Source organism: Nipponia nippon, unplaced genomic scaffold (genome assembly GCF_047370975.1).
Source record: "Nipponia nippon isolate SJK-2023a ecotype South Korea unplaced genomic scaffold, ASM4737097v1 scaffold_2, whole genome shotgun sequence".
In the NCBI taxonomy this organism is placed as follows: domain Eukaryota; kingdom Metazoa; phylum Chordata; class Aves; order Pelecaniformes; family Threskiornithidae; genus Nipponia; species Nipponia nippon.
This window is the reverse complement of record NW_028262336.1, coordinates 105,138,673-105,166,264: the sequence shown is the minus strand read 5'-3', so window position 1 is coordinate 105,166,264 and position 27,592 is coordinate 105,138,673. Positions and strand designations below refer to the sequence as shown.

The 27,592-nt window shown below is 39.6% G+C and overlaps 1 protein-coding gene across 2 annotated transcripts in view; it reads right to left on the bottom strand.

Moving 5' to 3' along the window:
* DCLK1 (doublecortin like kinase 1) overlaps positions 1–27,592 on the bottom strand; it is a 254,179-nt gene that overhangs the window by 12,900 nt on the left and 213,687 nt on the right. The window contains exons 11-17 of one of the 2 annotated variants that reach the window (XM_087757349.1): positions 23,046–23,192; positions 17,839–17,972; positions 17,073–17,150; positions 16,330–16,426; positions 14,367–14,447; positions 7,236–7,349; positions 1,431–1,504 (exon numbers count right to left, since the gene is read on the bottom strand). In XM_087757349.1, coding sequence (XP_087613475.1) covers positions 1,431–1,504; positions 7,236–7,349; positions 14,367–14,447; positions 16,330–16,426; positions 17,073–17,150; positions 17,839–17,972; positions 23,046–23,192 — 725 coding nt within the window. The remainder of the gene's footprint in view (positions 1–1,430; positions 1,505–7,235; positions 7,350–14,366; positions 14,448–16,329; positions 16,427–17,072; positions 17,151–17,838; positions 17,973–23,045; positions 23,193–27,592) is intronic. The other variant, XM_087757347.1, reaches the window with a different exon arrangement.

The following is a 27,592-nucleotide window of genomic DNA, read 5'->3' as shown; positions in this document are numbered from 1 at the left end:
TGGAACCTGTGAAGCGTGATGCCAAGCGACAAGATAGACTAAACAGGTCTTGCTATGTCCGTGCAGGTTGCGGTAGATTTATAGCCACGGACACAAGTGCAATAGGCTGGAATTGCAGGTACTGCTACACATTCAAGCACTTGGGAGTGAAAATGTTTCTCAATTCCTGCTAGCCAGCGTTCAGCTGATGGATGGGAACTACTTTTCTACTTCTTGCCTGAAAAGTAGGATTATTTTTGTTTTTTCTTTCCCCAGAACATCCATATCAGAATTTACTTAACCCTCAGTGTGAGCCCAGGGAACTGCTAGGTTTTATGGAAACTGTGCTGTAGCCCAATCCATGCACTCAGTGGAATCATCCAGGGTGGGAGTTTTACTTTACTGGAAACACTTGCAGTGACCATCTCTGCTGTTTCACTAATGCAATTAATTTGCTGGGTTTTTCCAAATACCTCACAGATGAGTTTTTAAAGGCTTCAATCACTGCAGTGTTAGAAAACGCAGGTTTCGCAAGAAACTTATAAAAATTTCTCCAACTATCCAACCGCAGGTCTTGTGAGTAATAAGAAGGAAAAAAGCCAGCAAATAACCACTTGATGGAAATTCCAGGGCTCTGGATTGATTGAGGAGGTGCATGGGCCTCGCGTGGGCTATCAGACCTGGATCCCTCCTTGCCCCCACTCCAGAATAGCCCCCTCCCGCCCAGAATCCCATTTTATCATACAGGTTAAGCCAGCTAACAACAACCCTGGCACAGTTACACAATGAAGAAAAATATATTCAAAAAACTCATGCAATATATAAAAAAATAAAATCAAAATAAATAGTATCAGAAGGATTTTAAAAAGAAAAGAGAAAGAATGCATTGTTAGAAACACAAGCTTACCAGCACATACAATGCATTGTATTTCATTGAACTTGGGAGAGTTTCTACATACCGCGTTATGTAAATGCATTGTTCAATCTAAGGTAAGGATTGTGTTTGGTGGGTTTAAAATGACAGTATATAGCTCCACATCTCGCATGGAAAAAGAGGAAAATATATGCTGAGAGCCTGTTGCTGCTCCCTGTGTTTCAAAATAGGAGCGCAGGGGAAGCAGATGCCTTAACAAGCAATAGGGAGGGGGAGGGTGCGTACTTCAGCATATCTAGTAGATTTTCTATATACACTGTCCTTTTAACTATAGGGGAAATTGATACTGAGCATGTGCAATGAAGAGAAAGCTGGCAATGTGGGTGTGAGGGATGGGTGAAGAAAGGGAATGAGGGGGTGTGGCATCTCAATCAAGATTAAAACGAAACTGATAAAGCAGCATATGGACCGGATAACAAATCAAAAAGCATGTTTATCCACTGAAGGAACTGGTTAATGGAGACTGCCAGCACGTTGCCATGGAAACACTGACTGTTGGCGCTGCACCATCTCATACCTTATCCAATACATTCCTGGTTGTTGGTAGTAGTCCAAAGACCCTGATCGCTTGATGGTAAACCCGTGGTCCAGCTGAGCAGAGAGAAACGGGGCAACTCAGTGGATCAACATTAGGCTAAAGAATTCAGACTCCAGAGCAAGCTGTTCCTTATTTAGTGCATATTTACTGTTTTCACTTTCAGAAGGCACTTATCTAACATCCTAAAGCCACGTACCGGAGACGGAAACGAAAAAGAAAAAAAAGTAAAGAAATAAAAGAAAAAGATACTAACTCTAGATTTGGTCTTGCTAAATTAGAAGCCAATTTATTCAAACTAAAATGGAGTTTGTGAAATAGGTTACTCAATGCATAATGCATTCATTTAAAAGTCTGACAAATATCTTGTTACCTCCAAAGACAGAAGTGCCCTTTTAAGTTGCACATACCAGTAATGGAAAATTATCTTTTGCAATTAAACTGAGAGGTTTAATAATTTAAAAAATGCAGTGCAACCATCACAAGGAGCAGGCTAGACAGACTACACAAGGCTTAAATTAGACCGCTTCATAATCATGGAATGCGTAAAGATGAAAAGAATCAGGTTTTGATACCCCATCAATCATGGTAATTCATTTCTAAAAATGCGTTAACCTTGGAGAGTCGGACTACTCAGAGCCATGAATAACATTGTTTATCATTTCAGCTTACACCTCATGCTCAAAAAGATAACAGTACAAAACTATTCCATTTAAAATTGCACCAATTAAACTCAAAATGGAAATGAACTTAACATTGTGTCCAGGAAAGTGTGCTCGTGATATTACTTAAGGAAGATAGATCTTTTAAGTTTAGTTTATCATTAGCAGAATCTTGTGCATAGGAACAAAGAAAATGTGTTGTTTCTAATCCTTCTGTGCTGCACTAACAGACGGTAGAGACATCATTTAGCCGAGTTAAATAAAATTTTAGGGGAAAATATCTTGAGACAGACACTCTGCCTGCTTTAAAATTGTTAGTTGTGATGATTTTCACATTTTCCCCTATGAAGAGAAAAGGCCATTTTGTGCTTCAATAAAAGCGTGGCATATATTTCCAATACTGATGACAGTTTCTAATTCTAAATTCAGAAAAGCAGTTCAACACATTTCTAGTTACCAACCACTTAAAGGGCAGCTAGGAGCTAACTGCAAATTTAAATTTTTCTTGATGACTCCCCTGCAAGTGTAGAATTTAATAATTTATTCCATTTTGTTAAGACAATGCCACTTTCATCTTATTTAGAATTATTTAAAGGATGTTTCCTCTTTAAAACCATGAGAACCTTGTACCTAGAGTTAATTAGAGTTGGCTTAACTATGCTGGTCTACTATTGCCATCTACTGGCTTCCTTGTATGCTACATATAAAATACACAAAAGGGATGCTTTCTTAAAAAGCAGATCAAAAATATTGCCCTAAAATCGAATAGCTAAAAAGTAATATAGAGAGAATCGGGAGAGTTGCTTCCTAACACGAGTTGAAACAATTTTGTCGGTGTGGAAATCCTGCTATGAGAAACCCGACTGTGGACAATGATCCCAGGACAACACAGACAATAGATGGGAAGTGACATTCAAGGCACGGGTTCATCTTTAAGCCAAGCAAAACTCACTAAACTTGGCTTCTCTTCCACACCACCCAAGAACTCCCACTGCTAGAAATGCCACTTGGAATTTGTAATTTTATTTAAAAATCAGCAGAACATAGGGCAATGACCCATCCGCTGCCTTCCCCTTGCCGGATGGCAGGCAGTGGTCCCACACCGGTGTCCCCAGCCCAGCAAGGACTCTGCAAGAGGCAGAGAGCTGCACCGACTTTCTGAGCAGCTTTTCTCTTTTATTGTCCTACTCAATTCCTCTGAATCTCCAGCTGGAGTTTACTCCCATTGCCAAGACAGAGACCTCATACAACTTTAACAGAAGATTATTATTAGTCTTTTCCTCTGTCTTAACAATGGCAAAAATACAAGCACAAAAGTGACAACATACAGGCAAAGCTTTAACACTTCAGACAAGAACACAAATTAAACGATGCTCGGTTCATACAAGGAATTACAGCACACCTCTGGATTGCAGAAGCATTCTTAAAAAAGGATTTTGGCTCTTGGTCACTTTAGTCACTGTCACTAAAGCCCAGAGGGTACAGCCACAGGGTATTGTTTCGTGGCCAAAGAAAAAAAAATGGGGTGACATCCTTGGAAAACTGAAGGAAAAAATCTATCGCCAAATTTTAAAAAGACTATTTAGTAAAAGCCTGGTTTTATGTTTTTAGTGCAGTATCTTTTATAAACATCACCACAGAACTACAAAATACTGTTCCTATTGGAAAACTGTACGAGAAACCTGACCCTGCAAATATTTTGGCACATGCTTAACAGTAACACGGCTGTTCTGACACAGACCGGGGGGCACTAGCCCAGACCCTGTCTCCTACGGGGACCAGTAGTCAATGCCTATGACTAGAGTTTAAGAACAGGGCAAGTAAAGTGATCTTTCTCCTACATACTCTCTCATCAGCAAGCAGTGTTTTTTAGGGACTTGTTAATTCTCTTGCTGTTTTAAAAGCTAGCTCTCCAATTAAAATTTTGCTGGCAAAGCTATGTTGGTTTAAGGGAATTTCTTCCCAACTGACATAGTTATGCTGGCAGAACTTTTAATGATGTATTAATGTATCAACAGAAAAGTTTCTTTGCCTGTACAGTTAATTTTGTTTGAGGAATCATCTTCTGTCACATCAGCAAAGGAATTACTTTGCTAGGCATGCACAACATGTTCATTATGGTAGTTTGTCCAAACCGACAAATCCTTTCAAATGTGGACAAACTTGAAGTCTGGACACATGCGTGAGAACTTGTAGGATGTCTCTGCCCTGAATGGTCAGAGACAACTTTTACTGAGGATTACCACATCAACAAAGCAGGCGTAAGTTTGAACCAAAGGAGTCAATACAATGTATTTGGACATTGCTGAAGGAAGCAGTAGCCACAGTAGACATATGTAAAATACATGTGGCTTCAAACTTCCTCCCAGTCAAGCTGCCCACAAACACATCTTTAGGAACTTAGTTTTCATATTATAGTTTTAATTGGTGCATATGATAAATACTGCTTGAGATCTTTGAGGTGTGTTACTTCTTACCACTGAAGAAAACAGGTGTATATATCATATATATCATACCAGTGTGAGGACAAATTAAGAACTAAATACCACAGATTAGCTATCTCTGTACATAAACAGAGCTATAAAACTCAAAATAATGCTAATATTTATCTTTTATACTATTAAGTAAGCTATATAAATATATGTACATATTAACACATTTTCACAAACACACACACAGACACAGATGTGTTATATAATATATAGAAGGCATCTCTATATATTATATACACAAGCACTCGCTCAAAAAGTTACATACAGTAAACATACAGGCAGGCACAATAAAACAGTATTTTTGTAGAAAATATACTTAGTGCACGTCTTTAGTGCTGAACAATATGTTACAGCATCTGTACATACTTCGAAAATTCTAAACGTAGAGCAGTCTTCATTAATAAGATTTACTTCTATGATATTTGAGATTGCACAGTTAAAGGAAGATTCTGAAACGTAAAACCCTGATGACATGCATGTCAAATGTACATTAAGTATGCTTTCAAATGCAGAAATAACAATTAAAGGTGCTGTTGCTTTGCTTTTGGCTTTATTTTACTTACTAAATTAGTTTTGTAGAAAATAAAGGTAATTTATTCTTAAAATGAAAATTATTTAGCTTTCTGGAACATTACCAAAACACTAAGGAGGTCTATACTTCCCCATCTCTTCCAAGTTTTTAGAAAATGATTGACACATGCTAATCAAACCAGTTTCTGAATTCTGTAAAAATATTCTAAACATTTCTACTTTATAGGCCAAGTTGCAGGATTAATTGTGCCAGAGTATGACGTTCACCCACAGAGATGATCACTAAAAATAATCTGTTAAATTTCCAAACACTAAAAAATAAATAAAAGCCATTAAGAATGTAATTAAACATATACATATATATTTCTTTCTGATGTATAATGTTTTACAGTGGAAAGATTCACTACAGTGCCTTTTTCATTACTCAAGTGTCAAATTGCTGTAAACAATTCCTTGGCAGAGCAACTGGGGCAAAGAAAAAAAAGAGGAGGGTGGGGAAATTAAAAACATAAAGGAGGCGAGGGATGGATGAGGACAGAGGCATCATTTCTCGCTTTTAAGCTTTGAAGTCATTAGAATGGAGGGTCTGAGCAGTAATTCTCATGGACAAGCGTGCTGGCAGTCCATTCGAAAGGAACACGGTTTCAGCTAGTCTATACAGAACATACCTGCATTTCAGATGAGCAATGGGTATGTGATGTTTTAGTTGTGGGAGAGTTGTTGCAGTATTATTGCTTAAAAATGAAAATAAATAAATGCTGACTATGTTAGCTGATGACTGAGAAAATCTAGGAAAAGCATGAGGAATAACTTGCTTCCATGTTGAGGACGTTCAGGGTTGGAAAGAGTAAAGAAAAAATACGAGAGAGGCACAGCTTGAAATTTTAAGTACTTATACCAAGTAACTTTGAGAGAGTATCCATTTTGCCGCACAAACAGTTCACACCTGTGAGCCAGATTGCATGTGCTGAGCTGAGTTTACTTCATGCTGATTTAACTCACCACTGGAGGGGCTGAGCTGAGAAACATGAAAGTGGAAACAGTACAAGAAAGTGTACATGTGCAGTCACACCACCTGCAATTTATGGAAGCTGGGAATGAACACTGAGTAATCTGATATGGGAATGGTTATGTTTAACATGTCACTTATTTTTAGTGACTATTTGGAGCGTTAACATTACCACAAGTAATAAAGAAAAGCTTACAAACATAGGCAGATGTATCAAAAATGTGAAGGATGTGCATGTTACTATTGAATGGCATTAGTATGAATAATCTCATAATACACTGAATATATTCTGTGTGCACATATATCTAATACACATGTTCATCTTTGGGGAAAAAATACAAAGGCATGTGATGTATACTACACTGAGGATGCCATTGAAACCTCAGAAAAGCTTGGTCAAAAGTTTGGTCAAGCTTGGTTTCAGAAGCTCCAACACATTCTAGCCTGGAATGCCTAGACTGGAATTGCAACATGACAAAAGGCAGCAAGGAGCTCCATTAAGTCTTTACACAATTAAGTCCTTCCACCTAAAGGGAAGCAGCCCGCATGTGGCAGTACAATAAAATGCTGCTGCTCAGTTAAATCTGAAGTGGCTAGACTAATATCAACTATGAAGGTAGCAGTAAGGCATCATAGCTCTCTTTGATGTCTTCAGAGAAGAGAAGCTAAGGCTGCCCTACAGATTTTCTGTTATAATTTTGAAGTAATTTCCATTTTAAAGTGCTGCTGACCTTCTGCTACAACCTCTGTGTGGCCTCAATCCATGTGATGATTCTGCTGCCAAGTAAAATGTCATGATCCCATAGTTCAAATTGTTGAATCTACCTTGGAGTTAGGTCCACTGATCTTCTGGTAAAATGTGGAAGTGTGTGTACAGTTATATCTCCTAGTGTTGTTAAATAACAATGTGACTCACAAGGAGAATCAATGGAGAAATTGTGCAGAACACCAGTCTAACTACGTTTATATTAATTAAACGCTAGAGTTATCTAAAGATTAACCCTCTCCGGTTTCTTTTGGTGGCATATCCTAAGCACACACTTTCTTGTGTGCACATATTTAAGTGTTTTCGCTGTGTATTTCAGATGCTTACTGCTATGACAGAAACTCCAGCTGCTGTGCTGTTCGGTTTAGGGCCTGTGTTGAAATGCTTCTTTATCTTCCCAGCTACTGAGAGCTGATGTTCATTCTCTGGAAGGCCATCGTCCTGCAGAGAAATAAAGCAAAATAAAACTTCAGAGAGAAAAGGCAAAATAAAGGAATTGTGAGGTGATTCTGATAGCACCTGTCAATATAGAAAAGTTTACAAAAAGTTTGTAATTAAATCAATGTTGTCTTCACCAACCTATCTCAGGTATTGATAAGATGAACATCATGTTATGTCATGAACCAGCCTCTCTCTTCTTCTTTACCCAATATCTTCCTCTCAAACCTGAGAGAGACCAATATGGTCCTTGTCTCATCATAAAGGTTACAAACTCAGAGACTACGGGGTTGAGCGAATGTTCCACGGCTGAGCCACGGCTCAGTGAGTCCCTCAGCGAGGAAACCCAGGCAAGATGGGAGCTGAGACATGCCCTGGCTGAGAACCTCGGGACGGGTGAGCGCGGGACCTCACCAATGCCAGGACGTATCATTGCGTACATCTGCAGGCCAGGTTAGGCGCAGGCTCACAGCTTGCTGTGGTATTCCCCGCAGACTGTGACTGTACCATACTAAAAGCATAGTTAAACAAAGCCACCTCTGCAAATCGGATCTCTGACTGAGACAAGGGACTGCAATTCCTTCCCCCAGTCCCCCAGTCCCAAGGCACACAAGCCTAGGATACTGTGGGGAAAGGACAAAGAGAGGTACAGAATGCCCGTGAAACCAGAGAAGGGCTGGAGCCAGCTGTGGGTGGCCTCTTCTTCCTTGTTGAAAGACACATGTTCTCAACTTGCGCTAACCTGAGGTAAAAGTAGGCACACAACTGCATGGCCAAGCAGAGGCAGACACATGTTCTGCTGTCACGTGCACCAAGCTGGCCAGCTGTGCGCGAGCTCCCACCCAGAAGCCATGCAGCTGGGCCAGAAGGTGCCTCTTCCCAGCTGAAACATCCTGCTTTGCAGAGCAAACCTGTCTATCTGCACCTAGGTACGCAGGCACCCTCGACGCTGAAGTGAAACCCTAGGAGAAAGAATGAATTTTGCAGTTTTGTGCAAGTCAGCGGGTTGAATTCAAGCCCAAGAGAAGAAAGAAGGTTTTTTAGAAATTGCAAGTAAGGTCCTTACGCCTGAAAAAAGTACAAAAAGCTACTGTTTGGTGAGACTTCCCCGCTAGCAGAATATGCAGGATTTCAGGCCACAATATGCAGAATAGGTGGAATACACAACAAAATGCAGAATAGACAGAATATGCAGGCTATCAGGTCACTGGCTAGTACTGCATAGTATGCGTAGCTATCAACAGTTGAAAAAGTTCTTCAATTCCACTTAGGCAAAGTCCTAGCAGAATACAGGCAAACAAGAGACAAGACCTGAATACAGAGAGATGACAGACACTTTTTTTTTTCTGGCTTTGCAGCAATTCTGAGTGCACTTAAAGAGTTACAGAGTTGCTGCAGTAAATCATGAGCTCAGTGAGCATATGGGAATTTTAGGGAGGTTGGTTAGGGTTTGTTATTTATTTAGCTTGGGGAGTTTGTTTTTAGAGATCCTTCGCTCACCCCTTAACAAAATGTCTCAGCTGGCAAAATATGGTCAAGTGCACACAGCTGCAAAACAAAACAATACAACCCAGTAGCTGATTATTGTCTAGCACTGGGGAGTCTTGGCTTGGTGGTATATGACCCCTAAAAATAACCTGCTTTCCGCTGACCTTGCCTTTCCCAGAAGAAAACTAGTAAGTGAACTGAACTCTTCTTCACTAGAGGGGGGAAAAAAAAAATCATTCTCTTGGCTTTCTTGACATGAAAGCCTGCCAAATGTTCATGTCGTCTTGTCAAAAGACTAAATTACGGAGAAGACAATAGTTACCACGACACTGGTAATATTTTATTGGTGAAGCACCACATCCACAGTTCCAGTGGCAACGTGCCAGAGACACATAGTTTGGGCTCCAACTTTTAAATGAAATATCTTCCAGCTCAATTTAAGATGCAGCATAGGGATATATGGGAATTACTCTATCGTTATTACATTTTCTTACTACTGTTGGTGCTACCTGATGTTTAGTAGTTATCTTTTTTTTTATTCCAACGTGCTTTATAAACAAGCTAATATATATTAGCTGGCTCTTGGGATCACTTCAGCCAACAATAAAATAGATATTGAGGGTGAAAGATGACAGCTGTTTAACTACATACAAAACATGCTGCTCAGCAGTTTAAAAAGGCAGGAAGTGAAAAAGAAATCATCAGATTCACCAGAATCAGCAGGGTAAGTTGTAGAATTGGAGAACAGGCTAAATATTGCTGACAAGAATTTCATCAGGTTGCTGTAATGGGAAGGATGTCAGCCCCTAAAGAGGTTAACTGTTCCTTTCCCCTTTGTTAACCTTTTGCTATAGGAACTACTTGCAGCAGGTTAGGATCACAGAATTTCATCTGAGCTTTAGCAGTCAGGACAAGATCTTTTAAAGATGACTAGTGATTTTTGGTGCTCAACTCTGGGAACTTTAAAGGGTCGTGAGCTTCAGAAAATGTTGACTGCTGATGCTCTGAAAGAAGCACTGTCCTGAGCACGTCTCAGAAGTTGAGCAGTCAAAACCCTTTGACAGTTTGAAAACTCTGGTCCAGAATTTGAGTTTTCACCTGGAGAATGTAAACTGCTATATATTGATATATATATATATTTTATCAGCCTCCACAAAATTCCCTTCATGATCTATTTGCAAGAAATCAAAATAAAATAATAATAAAAAAAAAAGAGGCAGAGAGTCTTGGCATCATTTGAGTAACTAATAAACACTGTTTTCATATTTTCGTTGTTCTCTATGGCAGGAGACATTGCCACTCAAAGAAAAAAGAAGTGTTAAAAAGACAGAACAAAGTTCAGGATTCCTAGACTCCTGCTGCCCTGAAGCACTCAGATCCATTTCATAAGCCGGTCACAAGAGCTTTACTTTCCAGTTCTAAAAGCATCAGCTGAATAGGTCATTATATAAATAACAGAAGAAAATTAGAGCAAATATAAGTGCTGGAAAAGCTTTTGGACTCTTGTTTCCTTTAAGGATTACAAGGAGATTTTTCTTTGGGCAGTGTCCTAGGGTGTAACCAAAAGTAGTGCAGCTGCCAAATAAGAAATGTCTTTTTAAATTAACTTCCTTACAAATGTTCAGCTTATTACTCTTTACCGCTTGGTTATTCATTTCTTTTGCACACAGATTTCCAAGGCAGACATGGTTAAGGAAATATGTAAAAGTTCCAGTTTCCCTAATTCTTTTTAGGCTGGTGTGTGCCATCTTCCTCCTCCAGCAACAACACACCACATTTTATATTCATTATTTTAACAGAGAAGGATTTACAGAATGCAATCCATCCCTTTCAGCATTCACTGCTCAATACTGTATTAGGAAACATTTACTACTTATACGACAAAAAGAGAATAGCTTTGTCCTGCACTTGTATAGTATAATTCAGGTTATCAAGATCATCAATGTTTAAAATGCCAGACCTCAAGCTTTCAGCCTCTTTTGTAATTCTTTGGTTTCGCAAAGAATTTGAGCAGGTAAAGAGCTGGGGTCCCTGTAGGGGAAGTATAAACTGATGGATTTGTTTCCAGGTCTAAGTGTACTGCATAGGAGAGACAAATCCAAATAAACCAAATGGAGGGGGCAAGGAACTGCTGCTGAATTGCATTTAGAATTCAAGATCTCCATCTGTGGCAGTGGCACGTAGCCAACATCTTTTCAGGTTTTGTTTTTTTGAATTGAAAACAGCTGGGATATTATTGACATAGGAACTGCTTTACTGGTCTGACTCTGCCCATAACAAGTTTTGCAGTTTCCAAGAGGATTCCAGCTATTTTTATAGCAAAAACTGAAACTGAAATGAGGGTTGGCTCCTATTGAAACTGTCAAAGCACATTCCAGGAATCTCAGCAATTTACCAAGTAATCACATAGTAAGCAGCTATAAAGTAGAATGGTTATTTACAATCTACAAAATGGTTTTATACAGTGTAAGCAGTTACAACACTTCTATCAAAGGTTTGATCAAAGAGAGAAAATGTTTCTTAAAATTGTCAAAGAAAACACATGCTTGCTTTTCAAGCCAGCTGTCCTATCCAGTATTTTAGCTGCAAGTTTACCACTCTATGAATAGGTTCAAAACTGAAATAAGAAAAGGGAAAGTGAAGTCCAGCATTTGATATCATGGAAAAGTATTTAAACAGGTTATCTGGGAAAACGGAGTGTTAGGTGAAAACTCCATGTGCCATTTCTTATCAGAAAGACAGTATTTTACAAAAGTTGCAGATAATTGCTCAGGTAATCATGACACATAGATCGCAGAGCCTTTTATAGACAGGGATGAGTATATTAATACCCTATCCTGAAGCTGGGAAAATGAGGTACAGGGAGGTTGTGTGACTGATTCCCAGCTGGCCAAGCTGGTGATGGCATGGGGATGCGAGGTTGGATCTGACACCAGTGTATCATTCTGCCTCCATACACAGGCAGGCTGTCTCTGCTAGGCTATCTACTGCATACTTCTCAGACCCGCTTCAGGGAAGTGTCCTTTTTCACGAAAGCATTTAAGCACCTGTTTCAACTCAGCCATGTTCTTATTTCTCCTGAAGTGAACTAGGATTTTAGTGCCATCTAGTTAATTTTATGCCTAATAGTAAGTGTTTCCATGTGTGATGCCTTGAAATAGGAATGGCATTTGGAATGTACTCAATCAAGCACTTTCCTGAACTGGTCCCAGTGCTGGCCTTTCTCCTTCCAGAAAAAATATCTGGAGGATACATAAGAGAATTCAAAAGAGGTTTTGATCTGCATTATGAACTACCGTTAGTATATTGCTCAAGACAAAATACTGATTCGTCTCAGCTGCTAAAAGCAGCAATTGGACAGAAAAGAAAAAATTACAGAACTGCCATGGAATATTTGTTTCACTTATTTATGGACAGAACTGCTACAGGTTTTGATTGAAAAGAATTATAATCAGCTAAAACCAGGAGAAGTGCAGCCGAGCTAGACCAAAGGTGAATTGAACACAGTATCCTGTTTCCAACAGTGCATCGTGGTCACTGTTTATGAAATAGCACATTTAAGGAAGACAAGTAGATCTTAAACTTTCCCTGGTATATCCTCCAGTTTCTGCCAACAAAGTACTTAAGAACCTTGTGAGCCAAAAGTTTTATCCAGACCACCATATTTAATAGGTACCAATGGGCTCATCCTCCAAAAATGTATCAAACTGCCTTTTGAATCCATTTATACTTGGACTCTACAGCATCCTCTGGCAAAGGACTCCACATTTTAACTTGCACAGAAACCCAGGAATTTGCCAGGGTGCTTCAGTAACCAGAACTCAGGAGCTCTGTAGTGTTAAAAGACTTTAGCCCCTGGCCTGTTTCCCCATCCCTCCCCATCAGCACGCACTAGTGAGGGCAGGGGGCAGACCCTCATGTCACCTTCACACCATCACCATCACATTACTGACAAAGAGCTGCAACTCTTCTTAATCCATCTCGCTAAAATGGCTTCCTAAAATACATCGTGGTGTAACTGAAGCCAAAAAAACAAAAGGTGTCTGGGGGGGGAGCATTAACAGTTCCAATGTATTTTTCAGAAAAAGAGGAAGATTAGTGACCACATCCTTATGTGGTGTAAACAAGTGATGTTTCAGTAACCTCAGCAGCAGTGTGCAGACTGACACCATGGGTGACCTGGCCTCTCTGCGGCTTCTGATCAGTCACTTCCATCTCTTCCTCAGCAGCACTCCAGAAATCCCCACCCGTCCTCCTCCCGTGGAGACAGAGAGACACCTCAGTTGCCAAAAGTCATTATAAACTGTGACAGAACACTATGTCCAAGGACAGTACCTGGCACCAAGGAAAATTAGTATTTCAGCTGCTTGAATGTCATCTTAAAAATGAAAAGATTTTCATCAGACATTGTCCTGGATCCTTGCACTGTTCATACACTGCAGAAGTGCTCTGCATGCTAATAGCATTTACAACTGAAAAAAAAATGGTTTGGACAATAAGGGAGCCTCCAAGACTAAAGCATATACTTCGTAAACACTTAACTGATCACCACTATTCTGGGCCATATGAAGGACACTTTCATAAAAAAAGATTAACATTTGAGGTTACTGTATATTTGAATTTTTGGAATAGTGTTTTAGTGAGAAAAAGATTTTGGATACAGCAGCTGAGGGACCAAATAGTATTCTAGGGAGGACTGCACACTCAAACTTGCAAGAAACAAAATGAAACATTATTTCTTCCTCCTTTAATTTTTTTTTCTCTGCTCATCCCTATTGTATTTCTTTTCTCAATCTTCCCTTATGAATTTGAATGTGGATTTTCTCTAATTTTTCATTCTTGTCATCCAAATATTTTAAGACATATTAAATAGTCTGAAATAATTAACAAATGTTAAGTAGTGTCCTTGTCTCAACATTAATTAAAGAGAAATCTCTTCATTCTCTGCCAGATTTAACCATATGCCACCTCACTGATTACCACTTCTATGGCAAATGTCCAGTCTCTTAGAGATAAACCAGGATACATAAATAGCTATTTCATGGTAACTCAGATTAAATGGATATGGCTGCACATAAATATATGTATATTTCAACGTCAGAAGCTAAATATGATTCTAAAGGTTTCCCTGTTTCATGCTGGATCAAGTAGGCTTAACACTATGGACTGTATTTCAATAGTTCTTAAGCATGACTGTCGGATTTTTGAGTCCATCTGATTTTAGGAGAGCAAAATGTGTCACTGAACCCGCAAGCTGATTGTTAGAGGTATAAATTTGTCAAGTGTGGTTGAGATTTGTTGAAAACCTGGCCCAAAATAGTTCAGAGAAAATGTAGCTGAGCATGCATAAAATAGTGAATACTCCAAGGTACGCGTGATATATTAAACCAGCCTGTAACACAGCTTATTTCCAGTTAAATCTGTGGCATTTTTAGAATGTGCTGGCTCCAAAAGGGCATAGAAAGGACTTGACAGAAAAGAGGTCAAAGGTGCCAAATTACAAGCAGCATCTACAAGCCTGAAAATACTTACATTAACCCATGGATGCTCAAGAACTTGCAAGGCTGAGAATCGCAGATCTACATCTACTTGAAGCATCATTGTGATAAGTTCCTGAGAAATGGAATACTGGGTCAAATTTAAAGAACATTTTTAAAGAACAAATCAACTTTTAATTCACTAAAGTGCTCTTCAACTGATTATGTAAGAGAGAGTGAACTCAAAGAGAGAGTGAACTACCAACTGCAGAAATATATTGATTTAAAAAAAAAAAACAACTATGAACTGCTGAAGTTCAAGTTGAGCTTTTAAATCAATATCTAACAGTACCTTGAAAAGCTAGAAGACAGTTCTGAGTTACAGTTCTGTAGCCACTGTTTAAGAGAAAAGCACTTAATACATAATGTACAAAACAGATGGTTGCATGAAATTAGGTTAGCTTCCCATTAAGAAAAAGCCAATTCCTCTGTAGGAAAAAAGTCAGCAGATTTAGAATTTTACTTTAAGCTCTTGTATAAATGACATAGAAGATATTAAAAAAGAAACACTTAAAAACATTATTTTTCATCCTCTGATTTCCTCTGCAATTACCTAGTTTTCAACTAGCACGTAAATAAACATATATCTAATGCCACCAGTGAGTGGAGTGCACAGAAAACAGGATGGCAGTATGACAGCAAACAAAGGGGTATCACCAAAGTTAATAATTCTTAGCGACAAGGAAAAGTTAAATGAATAGGCTAATGCTTCAAAACAGAAATTTTAGACTGAACTATTTGGAAGAAGGAGTTTCACAAGAGAACACCATTGGCAAAGGACTTGCAGAGTTCTCATTAATGATGCTATGAAATAAAGCCTGCTACAACACAATGATGTGGTTTAGAGGACTTCTTCCAACTCTATGACTATCTCATTTGTTAATCTCATTAGTTAACAGGCTAAAATGCTAGTCCTGATCACCCTCCACATATCTGTAAAAGCAGGTTGTAACTCTCCAAAGAATGGAGACTTAGAATGTAGAATGCTACTTTCATTACACGCATCCACCTCCAAATTTCATATTTTTTTTGTGATGAATTAAACACCGTCACACTGAAAGAAACAGGAAGACAGTTTTGCCTGGATTCGCCTCACAGACTACAGAAGTAAACTGGCAGAAATTAAGCACTTATCTACAGAATGACCATATGCATAGTTTTATGTTTCTGGCTTTTTTCTTTTACATACACATGTGTATTATCTCTTTCTCCATATATATTTATACACACGACTATCATGAATGCCAGATCCCTAGAAAGTCTGTGAGATAAGCTGTTGCTCCAGTGCACTAATGAGAGTTAGAAAACTTGATCTGATCTGCAAGTATAATGAGCTCTGTCGGGATCTGTGTCTGAAAAGTGTTGTATCTGCCTTAGCACACCTCAAGCTCTACCTCTCGTGTCACGTGCCAGGAGGCTACGGCCCATGAACTGGTGGACAGAAGAAGTCTGTATTTCGTACCACGCTGACAACAATAAGGAGTCACAGGCAATGAGAGGCCTGGCTCTTTGACAGAAAGAAACAGACATATCATCTAATAGGATTAATAAGGGGAAAACAGCCTCCCTATAATATTATTATATAATATTCAAAGGCTCCAGGTTGGTACCTGTTCCGTATCACAACTACATACAAAGCACAGTCCCAGGAGGGTTTCAAGCTAAGAAGTGTAGGTCAAGCAAAGTTACTTAAATTTTTTCTTGATCAGTAAGGGCTGCTGGTGTCTCTGTTGTGTAAGACAACATATAGAGATGCGGTCCATTTCAGAACTGCCTGGAGTCTAACAGACGGACAGGGATAAAATGACAACATACTCGGTGACCCAGAGGAATTGATAGGTGTAGCAGGAGGTGTATGAAACATGTCAAATACAGCACTGTGAAAGAACAACATTCATTAGATACTGGCACTGGGAATAATATTGGAGAATAAAGTATCATCAACTATATAAACCTACCTTTGCAGAGTCAGAAACGTTGTCCCAATATGGAGATGGAAAATCCACCTGTCCCATCAAAATCTGATCAAAAAGCACTTCTTGGTCATCTCCGCTCCTGTAAAGTAAAAAGCAAACAAAAACAACAACAAAACCCACAAAGAAATTATTTCCAGAGCTGGTTTCAATAGGCTTCTTGAAATTGCTTTTAATTAGCGATCCCTTAGTATGCTTTTGGAAGCTGTTGATTCCCCCCCAGGCATGCAACCATGGGCGTGAATGGTGAGATCATAAAAGAAAGTGCATTTGGTACATTCTTTCTGAGGTAACCTGCTTCTCTTTAGGATTGTCAACGACTTTGCAATTGCTTTGAGGGGGAGAAAAGATCTGGCATGTCCTTATTAAGTGGCTTACACTTTAATTACCTTTTACCGACCACAAAATATGTTGCATTTGGTCCATGAAAGAAGATGCTTATTTCACTGTGTATTTTAAACATCAGGCAAAGGCACCCATAACCCGTGATGGAGGCTCTTGTTTTATAATGCAATGAAGTTTAAACTAAAATAAACAAACATGAGACAGAAATTTTACAGTAAAATCACAGACATTTATGGGGTTTGTGTAAATCATTATGCAGAGCATGGGAAAAAACAAACCCTAAAAGCAGAGAACTTTTTCCAGTGGGAATCTCTGGGCTTAATGCAAAAGCAGCACAGGGACCAATTCACAGAACAAAGATGGTTGAATAGATCAGTCCATACCCACGGAACGGAGGGAAACCACAGAGCAGGATGTAAGTAATCACACCCGCTGCCCAGATGTCCACCTTCAAGCCATATCTAGAAGTGTGAGAGACATGGTTAGAGACATCTGACTCCTATGAACTACAGTACAAGAATAGAGGAAACATTTTCAGAATTATTAATAACTTCTTATATATTGTCATCTGAACTTTCTCTATGTCCTATCTACCTATCCTAATTCCACTTCCAAATCTTGTTTACATATACATCTTAAAACCGCATCAGATCAGAGTGTAGGAGTGCACAGAAGATGTTGCGCTGTATTCTTGAGTTAGACAGTGATGCCTACCAACATGAAGCCTGCAAAGGTGACACAGGCTGCTCAAGCCAGCAGGCATTTACTCTGTGGAACAAATCAGGAGAGGACAGTGCGTGATAATGAAAAAGTGAATGGTAGTTAAGCAGTCTCTGGGGACAGCTTAAGATTACTTTTATTGTATCTGCAAATGGCTAGTTAGTAACTCAGTGTTAAGCTGAGAAGTTTAAGGCCAACAACTGGCAGAGGAACCTAATATAACTCCAAAGTTGGCCCTGCTCTGAGCTGGTCTGGACAAGATAGCCTCCAGAGGTCCCTTCCAACTAAACTGTTCTATGAGCTATGATTCTGTGTCATACCCAAGCAAAGGCAGCATAAAAATCTTAATTGCAAGAACTCCTATCTGGCATATTGACAAGAACATGCTTCACTGTATGCATCAATGAATCACCACTAGAAGTGATTTACCCAGTTTCAGCAATGATTTCTGGAGCTACATATGTTGGAGTCCCACAAACAGTATATAGAGGTCCATCCACAATTGTTGCTAGGCCAAAGTCTCCTAGCTTCAGGGACTTGCTTCCATCTTGGTGTTCATAAACCTAAATCAGGAGGAAAATTCAAAGATTTAACACAGTACTATCAAGGTAACTACTATATCATTTACTAACTCCCTGAAATGTTCCTTCTAATTTACAGTCTTTTTTCTCCTCCTTACCTACAACGTATTTCTCTGCATGCTTTGAAAATTCACAGACAATTTGGACAACTTCCACTCAATGCACTCAGAGTGTTTGGGAAAGACTTACCTCGCTACCTGGCCAAAAAAGGACATACTACTTGTTACAAGCTAAAGCCCAGAAGCAAAGGTCTGACCTTCCAGCACCGATGTTCCTAGTTTAACTCCCCACCGACAGCCAATTCACAGTGCAGGGTTTTTGAGTTTATTCATTTTACCTGCACGGAGCTTAAAGGCTTGCACAGGAATTCCAACTTCTTAGATAATACAACAATGACTGCACTAATAGCAGCAACAGATTCTTCTCTGCGTATTGAAGTCACAAGATGTAAACTTGGCTGGACTATTTCAGCTAGAAACACTGGATCCTTGGATGACTGTTAAACACCAATCAGTGTCTTAATGGCACGTTACCATCATTATCAATGGACAGAGGTAGGGCTGTTAATAAGCATACATGAAGATCCTGTCTTAACACATGGTCTTCACAGCAGCAACATGATCTTTCATGGGGTTTTATGGGTGCAAAGGGAGGTTAGGATATAGTTATATGAAAAAAGTTAGAAACATCAGTTAAAAATACACAATTTTAAAAGCTGGCTAATGCAAAAGCACAACTCCAAACCTGCAAACACTGAAAATGTACAAAAAAATGCTTAAAATAAAAAGACTAAATTAAACACTAGACTGTGAGTCTTTCTTTAATCCAGCTGCTGGTTTGGGTTCTTGCTTCCGATTTTGAAATTGTTTATGATGCAGTTTAATGCTGTTTACCATAACAGCACCTTAAAAAATGGAAACAGTCTACAGGATGTCTTCTTAAAGTATATATGCATCACATTATCATTTTGCAACCCAAATCAAAGCTCCATGCAGCCTGGCTCACCAACACTGGTATCCTGACAACAATTAGCAGTAACGCTGTGCAAAAATAGAAGGTATCATACTTCACAATCAAAATCAAAATCATCCTTAATACCCATCTTGACCAGTTACTCCTACACCACAAATCACATTTATCTACAACTGTTTGCAGAGGAAAATCCTAGGTTTTTTTCTTACAAAAATGCAATAAATTCTACAATGGACCCTTGACAGTTCACTTGGCACAAAAATGAAATCTTTAAGTCTCTTGCCACTGTTTGCTACAGGTCCGCTATAGCTCATAATTATTAGTTATATTATACAGCCCCCCCCAAGTTTCTCCTTTGTTAATGTTAGTAATGTCTAGAGAGAAAACCCCTCTCTGTCCTGAACCCCTGCTACCAGGTGATATAGCCACAAGCAGCCATTCAGAATACACAAAATTCTTCTCCTTCCCTTATGTTATTTTTAATAATACAACTGGATCTTTAAGAGGACCAGCTAGTTGATATGGATTCACATTTCTCTGCTGCTAAGCCAGAAAAAAAGATAGGCTTATAGAAATGCACTGGAAAAAAAGCAATTATGGTTTTATTAAAAACACAGATTGTTAAATACATCTGGTTCCTGAAACTAAAGAAAGTGCTCTCTGAAATGGCAGTAATAAATCTAATTTCAACAACAGTTTTAATTAAAGGCTAGAGACTCGAGCTTTAAATATTCACTTGCTGAAAAATGTAAAGTGTGCACTTAGACATCAAGAGCTGAATGCAGTCTAATTAGCATCTCATATTCTATTTCATGCGGTTATCTTTTACAAAGCCCTCTCTGAGTTGTGTTAACCTAGTGAACGTTCATAAATTCCCTCCTTCAACAGACCACACCTTGTATGACTCATATATCCTGGAAATTAATTATGGAGAAGGCTTGTTTGGCAATATTTACCAATGCAGAAGGTTTGGCACTGTGCATTTTCTAGTATTTTGCCCCATCTGTTTCCAGGAATTACTTTCCTTGGAAAACGACTTCAGTTGACTTGTAAAACTGAAGAAAGTAACTTTTCCCCACCCTGTTATAACTCCATATAAAAAGGAGCCCAATGTGAAGCTGTGGTATGTTACTTGCCAGTCAAGGAATGTGAAAGATAATTTAATGCTCATGTTATTCAGAACAAACGCTATATATGTTCCACTGCATTTAAATACTGAAGGGCAATTAAAGAAATGGGGATTAGTGCAAATTACCTACTATGTAGTGCTTTCACTGTTTTAACTAAGCGATAAAACTGTGTAATTGTACAACACTAATTGAATGCAGCCACACATAATTGTGTGCCACCATATGTATCCTATTACTATAAAGACTGTCAGTATTTTCTAAGCTGCTCTTGTGATCAGTGCAGATGGCAACAGTCAGAGAAGTTGTTCTCTAGGGTTTATTATATGGCTATAAAGACATCCCATGACTTGACAAAATAAACGTGCTAAATAGCAGCAATTATGAAAAATGTTCCAATTAAAACATGGAAGACACTCTCTAGAGAACAAAAAAAACACTAAAAAATCACAGGTTTTCAGCATACCCTAAACTCCCGGACAGTTGACTGTTGGGTGGGCTTTGCATGCCTTGAGTATAACAAGGAATATTTAAGCACTTATAGAAATAACTGGTGTTGCACATAGGACGTTGAGACAGGTTCACACACACAAAGATTTATCAGCAGAGTCTATAGCTGATGGCACACATCAGCTCTAAGAGTGAAAGATACTTTTGGGGAAAAGGAAAAACCAAAGGAGATAAAGAGGGAGGTGAAAGGGAAAGCTCTCCCAGGAGCTGGGAAGAGATGCAATAAGGAGGCTCCAGATGAGCATCCTCCTCTGGGCGCCCTCTCCAGAGCAGCATGTTCCCCTTCACCCCTCCATATTTTTCTTGTAGTAACTCTATAGCTTTTGTCAGGCCTCGCTCATCCTCCCTGTTGTTTTTTCCTGCTAATGGGGCTGTTAGCCTTGGGGCATGTATTGATTCGGGCAGATGCTGCCCTCCCGCCCTGGTTAGTATAGGCTCCCCTAAACCTGAAGCTACAGCCCATGGGCAGGAAAAGGCAGGGTGGGGAGGGGCAAGGAAGGGCTGATTGTCACACCGGTGGCGAGGAGAACCTGCGGTAACAACTCTACTGGGGTTTGCTGGCGCAAGACTGTGACAGTAATGGTGTGAAAGCAACAGCACAAGAACAACAAGGGAAAAAAACTGCCGTGACCACTTAGGTGAAGGGTTACAGAGCCACAAGCAAAAGGCATGCTACAGAAGGCAAGTAGAAGGTCTTTAGCAACAGAAAGGCTAAGGCCCATATAGCATTTTGCAAGTGTTTTGTAAATGCCAGGAAAATAACCCTAATTGCAATATTGTGATACAAGGAACTACCCATCCCATTTGACAGATAAGAAGATAAAAGTAGAAAGGTCAAGACACACTAAGGCCCCAGACAGCCAATGTCAGAGACAGGGTCAGAACTCAGGTAAGGCTGGTTCAAAAGCACTTTTCTAAACCAGCGTTCATTTCTTTCAAGGACCTGATAAACCTTAGAGAATTAATACAATTTGCGAATCAAATGCTAACTTTTGAGAGTTAGGATGCTGCAAGAGATTAAGTGCTGCACCCTCACTGCTCAGTATCAATATCAAGATAGGACCTTTACATATGCACAACACTGGAAAAAATCACTCAGAAACAATTCAGCTACAATGCAAAAAATGTGGTCACAGGCAAATTTAATCCTCTCTCTGTTGCTCCCACCTCTTGCTTACCTTTCTTTCTTCCCCCAAAAGCTTCACTCTACTGCTGTCAGACTTTAGGCACTTAGATACATGCCAAAACACCAGCAGGGCAAGCCTCTCCCCAGACCAAGACCCTCCTGCACACTCCAAGTCACAGCATTAATGAACCTTGGCATGTGATTCCTATAACTTCTGCATGCAGTCACTTATGAACACCAGCACAAGGGCTGCAAAAGGAGTATCAATTGTTAGTGTTTCGTGAAACTTGTACCCAACATGTTTTCAGCAGTTTCTGGAAAACAAGGGCAGGCTACTTCCTCACCCAGAACTATAAAGGCACCTGCCACTAGAAGAACCCCAACTGTAAAAATCCCACTCCCTGGAAGTTCAGTAAGATCTACTTGAGTCAATTTCCCATGTTTTATGGGACACTCTTCAGTGTCAAGCAGGACTAAATGCACTAAGTCATGGCAGAGAGCACATAGCTGAGAGAACTGATATTCTAGATATCTTAAATATTGTTTTATGGTTGAGGAATATATGGAGAATTGGCACATCTTGATACTGGAACATGTCAGCAGATTCAGGAAAACTCAGAGAACGGTGAAATAATCAGGAGAGATTAATTTCTCAGAAGAAATAAAACTAAGTCAGTTGGAGAACACAATTGCTGCATTCCAGAGTGCAAAATCCTCAGAAGGACTAATTGTCAGGGTATGTTTTTCATTGTCTTCAGTGGACAGGGCTCACACAGATTCAGTCAGGAAAAGGAAGATTCAGGCTATTTAGTAAAGTGTATTAATAAAAAGTGCTATGGGATTATTTGGGAGATGCAGCAGGGAAAGGAAGGACTCTAAAGTCTCTTCCTGGTCCTGCCCTGAGGTACTACATGATTAAGGCACAACATTTATACCCACCATGTTTGTAAAACCGAACTGGGGCTAATTACTGAGGCAGCTGCAGAAGTACAGAATGGTCTACTGAGGACAGAAGACCTTTGTATTTATGAGAAGCTTGAAATTATACTGCAGCTCACTGAAAGGTCACTTCCAGTGATCACTGGAACAACTCTTGCTGTGTCCTGGGTAACAATCTAGATGTACCAGCTGATGTTACTGCACTTTTTGTGATAGCTGTTATTCTTAGGAGAGCTTTACAGTGCTAAGGTTAAAATTAAAGACCAATGACTTAAAAGACTGAAATAAACTTGGGGTGTGTGTGGAGGGAGGGAGAAGTGCAGACCTTCTCTCACACACTCCCAAGTTATCAACAACACTGAAAGCTGAATTTTCACTTACCAGTAGATTCTCCGGCTTGATATCCCTGTGGACAATGTTCAGACTGTGAAGATATTTGATGGCACTGGCCAGATTGTAAAGCATCCCGCTGGCATCCCGCTCTGTATATTTGTTGGTGGAAGTAATAGCATCAAAAAGATCTCCTCCCTGGAGCAAAACGACCATGGCATATAAGCAACACTGCTTGTGAAATGACTGAAAAATTTAAGGAAGATCAAGGAACATCATTCATAGAGGAGGAGGAAGAGGGAGGAGCAGTACAGTTTCCTTGCAGCTATAAACTTTGGGTACTGTGATGACATCCCCCATAATGGCAGCTGAACATATCAGTAATTCAGAACCATTTGTCATGGTTTGGTTGGTCAGCCAAGAGGCCAGAATCTCCACTGCAGACCATTCCCACCTGCTGCTGCTTTTGTAACATGTCCAGCACTTGCCAACCTGTGTGTTCAGAGCCTCTGATGAAAATTTCTGGCATGCCTACATACTCGCCTGTCACGATGCCACGTACCAACCCGTGCCACTCTGTTATAATCACAAACAGACTGACATCAAATTTTTGCCCCAAGTCTGACTGAACTCCAGAAAAATGAAGACTTTTTGAGTAAAACTCAAACCAACTACCTGACATCAGTCCTGGTGTATTTTAAAAGTCTCATAAAACTTTGAAAACATGGATTTTAGAAATGACTTTCTCTACACATGATGTGAAGTTTTCGGTAGTGTGATGCTTTTCTTGCAGCTAATACCAAAGAACTTCCTAGCATATATGTCAGACAATCATACTGGAAGACACTTAAGAATTAACATTAGTATTTCATCACAGCTACAAACACAGATGGCAGCTTGTCCCACTTCCAGCTCATCGTGCTGTCTAATTCAGCTAAAAGCTACTGCCAGTGAAATAAAAACAAGAAAAGGAGAAAGAAAGAAGAAAGAAAAGAAGGAAAATTAAGTGGAAGTCCTTGAAGTTGCAATGATCTTCACAGGGATCTGAGGCAGCCATGACATTTGGACTGTATTTCCCGAGTTGAGCTGGCAAGGGGGAAGAAGAACATGTAAGTGCTTGGAGAAAGACCAAAAAGTAAGTTTAAAGAAGAGATTAAAGAGGAAGCTTGACAGAGTGGAGGAAAAAACCAAACATCTTTTGAGAGATACTACTCAGAGGTATTGGGCCTTCGGCCAAAATCAAAGCAGCACCATGAAGGAAACAGACAAACAGAAAAAAAAAAAAAGAGGAGGGAAATGATAATTCTGCAAAAACAATGCAAAAAATCCCTGCTGCAGTCAAAACATCAAGGAAAAAAATATATCACAGGAGACTGTATTTTAAAGACAAAGTAGGTATTTTCTGAAGGCAACAGAGGAGTCCCAGCTTTGCCAACTCATGACTTTATCAACAGCCTCAAGTTATTTGGTGGAGTTTTTTAAGGCTCAGCTCCAGAGTAAACACTGTTTTCACTAAGAGAAAGGAGGAGGGGGAAGAATCAAAAAAAAGAATTTTTCCAGGAATCATGGCTACAGAGAAAGAGGTAGGAAGACAACCACCAAAGACTCAAACCTGAGAAAACAGACATTACTTGTTAAAAAAACCCAAACAAACTATTAAAAATTTTGCATTGTTGAGGTGCAGCTGAAGTCTGCCAGGGCAGGTTTATTCCCACGGTAGATGCAAAACCTCAGCTTTGGAAACCAAAGCCAACCATTGTCAAATCTGGACCACATCAAAACCTCTTGGTGACTGATCAAGATACATCAAGATACATAGTGTCAAGGAAAAGGAGGAAGAAAAGGCCAAACTAAACCAGACAGAGGATTAGAGAGAAAGGCCAAATATTTGGCAGAAGTACAATACCATGTTCTTCATGGCATTAGCTGATCCCTACGTATTAGATATCAGCATGTGGCAAAATATGTGGGACAAATAATCTATCTTCCCTAAGCTCCTTTCTGTGAAGCCCCTGTACCAGCGGCTTTTTAACATGAGGTAGTGGATTAGACAGATCTTTGGTCTTATCTAATATGTTCCAGATGCTCAGGAGAAGTGCCAATAACATCAGCAAAAGATCTCCCTCCAAACAAAGAAATCAGCCGAAGCTGAGATGTGAGGGGCAAGAAGGAAAGAAGCTGAACCTTAAAAACAGAAGGGAAAATTTCAGCCTAAAGTCAGAAGAAAAAGAAAAAATGTTCATGCGCAAGAGAAACCTAAACTTAGAAAAATATAGAGGCTGCAGAGCACATTAACAGACAGTCAAGCCAACCTGAAGCAGAATCATTTTCTCCAGTAAAGCAGCCTACTTTACTCGGTAAAGTTTCTTACCAGGTAGCCTAGTGAGAAAAGAGAGCATATATTTAGTCTGTGGGATTCTCTGCAGTTAAAAGAGAGGTGATATCCTGCAAAGAGTTAACAGAGCTGACAGCTATATCAGGCAGAATTGTTTTCAGACTTCCCTTTCCCTGAAGAGCACTTTAACCTGCAAGGTTCTGCTTAGCCGATTCACACAGCAGGTCACTATCATTTATTCAGGCACAAGGGGTGAGTTCAGGATGACATTTCAGTCTTAAATCCCCTGTTCTGGAGTGAAATGGGACCAGTAACATCTGAATGCAGTTTTTATCATCTGTGTGCATGAGGAAGTATACTTGGAAGTACAGTAACCAATTATTTATTTATTACCTTGTTATGTAACTGATATAATCTCTCTTTTCTTCTGCAAAAGTGAAATCATATCCTGGAGCAGTAAAGGAAACTCTGCAATAAATCTTGCTTGTTAAATTGGCCAAACCCCTGTTAGGTTTGAATAACAATTTTGTTTCGCTGTGTTAAAAGGCAACGTGCCAGAAACCAGGTCCTTGCTTCCTTTTACAAGCACCACTTGCAATGTGTTTATATTTGTATTTATGAAGTGCTTTTTCTTACACTTTACAAAGCCATGAATGGCCTATCTGCCACGAGGTGAGGGCAGTATTTGCAGCAGCCACTTATGTCAAACATGTTACTGCCAATTAATGCAGGGTGGTATTAACTGAAACCGTGCTCTGCAGTATCAAGCCTTTTCTCCTTGAATTTCTTTCCTGTCTGTGAGTTTGATTTAAAGTCAGGTCTTCAAAAGTCAGTCAATAACAGATGGTTAATCAATTCTAACAGTGCACGCTATGAAATGGTAACAGCCAGCAATTGGTGAATCAACAATTAATGTCTTTCCAGAAATACTTTCCCTGGTGCCCATAGAGTATAACAAGGCTTTTTTTCCCATTAAATATTAAGGAATAGAGGTTTGCTTCAAAGAAACAAAGTTAACTTCCCAGGATCAGGATATTTCTTCTAAATTTCTTCTATTATTCCACATAAAAGTAAGGAACATTAAAACAGTGCTCTCTAGGATATCTGAACTAGAGATGTCTATAAAGCCCTTCTATAGCATAACTAAAAGCATAAATATCTTAGTATGTGCCGCAATCCTGAAGAGGAAAGAAGAAGGAGTGCAAGAAAACAGATTTTTCCAGAAAGTTAATATAATGGATGGTTTTCTTTATATACATTTTTTAGGCTAGTTATTTTGTAAGAGTTGTCGGCCCCCTCCTCTCTTATTTAGCTGAGTAGGACTTTGATTAAAAACCCACTGGAGACTACAGTTTGAACATTTTTCAAGCATGAATAGCACAGCAGGTTGCACCCATAAACCCAGCTATGTGCTTATGTCTTGGCATGTTAGACAAGGCACAGCTTTTACTTCTTAGCACACCTCACGGGGCCAAGATGAAGGATTTGTCAATGCAGGCTGAAGCTGTGGCTACATTAGATTACAACGCTGTGCAAGAGTATTGAACAAGCTTTGAACAAGCTCTCATGGACACTGGGAAAAACCTACAGTAGCATGGATCTCAGAATGAGCTCACTTATCACAGAAAAGAGCAGTAATTATGATTAAAATAGTGTTAGATGGCTAATGGCATCCGATCTGAAGCTGCAAATTTCATATTGCAAATTTCATATTGCACTCCTGCAAATTTTGTATTGCACTGCAAATTTCATATTGCACTCCTGAGTGTGAGAAGGGGCTGTGACTATGAAGAAGATGGGGAAATTCTTCTGGGACTGGTTACACAGAGGGATTCACGGCATGGAAGAGTGCAAGTATTTTGCTTTTTTCTTAGAATTTAACCTCTTCATCAGAGACAAAATGGGGATGCTGGGTACCCTGCCAGCTCCTTGCCACCAGCATGTCCCAGTGTGCTTCCTCAGAGCTTGGAGGTGGTGGACAGTAGGGTTAGTGGGACCATAAACTCCATAGCACCACTCAAGCCAAGTAAGGCATCTGGCAAGCTCAAACCTAAGAGGACAATGTTGCCATCTCCTAAGCTGTGGGGCATGGCCTGAGCTTCTTATGGATAACAAGGTTGTCCCAACCTGCCACAAGGACAGGGAAAATCTGTGGCCATCCACCCACAGGCCACACTTGACAGCCTCCCAGCTCTGCACTGGGAATACGGCTTCTGTCACCGCTGCTGTCACAGAGCACGGGGAATAATGGAACAAAACAAAA